At 28.9% G+C, this 3,537-nt stretch overlaps 1 protein-coding gene across 1 annotated transcript in view; it reads left to right on the forward strand.

Annotated features, from left to right (window-relative positions):
• Positions 1 to 3,537, forward strand: part of LOC106459833 (protein SCAI-like) — a 50,519-nt gene that overhangs the window by 24,063 nt on the left and 22,919 nt on the right. Inside the window, exons 5-6 of the mRNA XM_013919501.2 lie at positions 1,441 to 1,552; positions 3,326 to 3,424. Of these exons, the coding sequence (XP_013774955.1) occupies positions 1,441 to 1,552; positions 3,326 to 3,424 (211 nt within the window). The remainder of the gene's footprint in view (positions 1 to 1,440; positions 1,553 to 3,325; positions 3,425 to 3,537) is intronic.

The following is a 3,537-nucleotide window of genomic DNA, read 5'->3' on the forward strand; positions in this document are numbered from 1 at the left end:
TTTGGAATTTTAACCTTTAACAAATTTGGTTAATTTTATTGCTCATCATGGTTTATTATAGCAATCCACTAAAGTCATTTGTAACTGACACCTGAAATTAGACAAAATGAGGTGATTGAATCATTAAATAGTTATTTATCTGTAGTTTCATTTTTATATAAATCCTTAACTTTCAGTGCTGTTCACAGAAAAAATTAAGAAATGATAAGAATTTTTTAGCCATTTTACTTGATATTTTTTACAAAATGCCATGACCTTGTCATAGGTCATAGCTAATTTTGAGGGCTGATTTAGTTCATGATACATATACACAAATAACTATTACTTCCCATATAGCTATTTTAAAAAGTTAGCATGCTGCAAATGGTTGAGAAGATGCATGTGCATACATATTACATAAAGAAGAACATACATTCAAGAAATATTTACATATAAGAACAGTACAAATAAAGCATGTAATAGTAAACATATTAAGAAGCATCAAGATGTAATGTCAAGAGAATACACACAACATGAATTATGTATTTATTGTATTTAAAAATAATGAAATAATGAGTGAACCCAAGCTGGATTGGCTAAGGGCAAATAGTTTAGAAGATTAAAGATTGGGAAAAAAATTAGTAGAAAATACACTTGAAATTTCTTGTTGCTTCACAGTATTATGTGTAACATTGCAGAAATGTGAATGTTCAGTATTGCATGAGTAATATCTCATTTTTGGTACTAAAATTAGTATAAAGTTAGGTTTAAAACGAAACTACTTGGGGAAAATAAATATAGTAGTATGTGGTCTTAGTGTTTTAAATGTATGTGTTTATTATTTAATACTAATTAAATATGGAAATTCTAATAAAAAGATATTAAGGTTTATAAAAGAAAAAATATATTCCTAATTTTTAAGAAATTCAAATTAGGATAGGGGTTTTGGTTTACTGCATATATTTTAGAAGAGTTTTACATTAATAAATTAGTTTAAATTTTCTAATTTCTTTTGTATGAAATGATACAAGATCAAAGAAAATTATATGATATAAATTTGGCATTATCCTATGTAAAATTGAAAGAAAATCTTTAAATTTGCATGGAGTGCTCTGTTCATTTCTAATTTTTAAAGATTTTTTTTCTAAAATTGTCAAAATCAAACATTTTGTACATAGATTTGTAATTTTAAGCATTTAAAAATGATTAAATACAATTATGGAATAAAACAATTCACAGAGGAAACCATGTCTTTTTAGTGTAGTTGGTGTGCTTTGTGGTTTTAGTTAATTACTATGCATTCTAGATAATTATTTTACAATTACTGTAAATGTAGATTGTGTAAAGTTTTCAAATATATTGTAACAAAAATGTTATGTTTATGTATTTAAATTTGTTTTTGATATTTGAATGTTAAATATGTTATCTGAATACCTTGACTACATAAGTATGGGCTTCTAGTTCTCTTCCACATAGATCGGATCTGATGGTGAAGAAATTACGCTACTATGCACGATTTATCGTAGTTTGTCTTTTGCTCAAAAAGATGAAATTAGTAAGAGACTTGGTTAGGGTAAGTATGAAACTTGAATATATTTTACTTTTTAAATCTACATCCAATTTATTAATTTTTATATTGTTTATTTTCTTGCATGTAATATTTGAGGTACCATAGTTAACACTATACAGAATTTGGGTCGCAAAGGTGTTTTATGAAATCTGCTCTTGTTACATTAACAATGTTCTTTGCTGGTTTCTTTTTGCCCAACACACCTTAGACTGTTCTTTTTGGATCACTTACAGCTGTAAGTTACAGTTTCTTCACCTTCAAGAAGTTATCTTCTGTATCAAACCCAAAAATAAATTTTTCATTATAGCATCAGCTGATTACATCATTGCTGGGGTTCTTGTGCTAGTCATCTAAGTGGATTACTCATTTGTTCAGGTCTTCTTTAACTATGGATTGCCTTAATGCAATGATGTTATCTTAACATTACTCTGCACAAAATTTCCAGAACTTGCATTTTGTGGATACTTAGTTTTCTTCTGGCATGTATCAATATCTCACAAGTTTTTTCCTGAAAGATTTTCTCTAGGTCTTGTCTGTGTCCATTTGGATTCTCACGTATTGATGTTCAGTGCATGTTACAGTGTTGTGACTCATATACCTGGACAATAATTTTATGGCACTGTTTTGGAATGTTTTATCTTGTTTACTTTTTATTGACAATTGATTACATTCTATCATCTTTTTTTTTTCTCTGTGAGAGTAATAATGTTAAACTGCTTGCATGAAATATGTATATCTTGTAGATGTTTATTTCTGCCGCAGAGGGATTGGCAATTCAAGAGTTAGTTACCTGGTCCATTTTTTTAGAAGATAGCTGAACTTGTTATCTTTAATGCTTATGATATTCATATGAAAATATTTTTTGAGAATTTCGAATATACTCTCTTGTTATATTGTTTAATAGCTGTTACTGCTAGAGTTTATTTGGAAGAACATTGAGCTGGCATGTAGGAAATGCCCCATGCTCTCATTTCTCATTACATTCAGCATATCCAAGTCTTCTTGGCAGTTGGTTTTCTTTTATTATTTTTTTTGTGGTTCCCAGTGTATTCGTACTAATGTTAATAAGGCAGGTTAATTATGATTTTCTAGACCCACTTTATACTTGAGATTCTAAGACTTCTTCCTTAGGCAGTAGTAGTTTCATGAAGAAGAAGAAGATCTGTATTAATATTGCCAATTACTTCAAATTTAGGTTTTGGGTACATTTTTAGTACAAGCCTAACGTTAAGAGAAAGATTTGGTATTGCTATTCACTATTATTTGAGTCTGACTGATATTTCATAAACCTTTTCCACTACTCTCTTAACTGTGCTGCAGTTCTAACATTCTGTTCTTTGTGGAAAAGTTTGACAGAATGTGTGTGTATGTGTGTCGATACACAAACACAATATAAAGTGGAAACATAAATCTATTGTACTGAGTTGATTGCATGGTATTTCATGTAGTACTGATAAAATATTGATATGTTACAATAACTCAAAATATAGAGGTGATGGGCAAGTTCTGACTACATTTTTGAAATCAGCATCATCAAATTACCCCAAATCACTTGAGTTTTCCCCAGTAGCAAATTTTTTGTTGTCCAGTGTTTATTACATCAAATTTTGGATAAGTATTTTGATCCCTGCATTTAATTTTAATATCCATATTTGTGAAACTTATTGGTAGCTTTAAATTACTAAAGGTTTGCTTTATGTTTGTTATTATTTTAATCTTCCAAGAAAAATAATTACTGAACAGTTAATTACAGATATTGTGGTTTATGTGCTTTAGGAATTAGCTAAACAAATTGATGACTACACTGCCACCTATGAACCAGAAGACCAGTTAGAGTGGTCACTTGTTTTGGGTGAGATCAAATCTTTTATTGAGGTAATTTTTTTTACATTTTAAAACTATATTTGTATTTTTAGGTAAATTAGTGAAATATTATTTATTATATTTTGATATGCTCCCTAGTGGCACAGTGGTATGTCTGGACTTAC

This window comes from Limulus polyphemus, unplaced genomic scaffold, assembly GCF_000517525.1.
Source record: "Limulus polyphemus unplaced genomic scaffold, Limulus_polyphemus-2.1.2 Scaffold30, whole genome shotgun sequence".
Taxonomy (NCBI): Eukaryota; Metazoa; Arthropoda; class Merostomata; order Xiphosura; family Limulidae; genus Limulus; species Limulus polyphemus.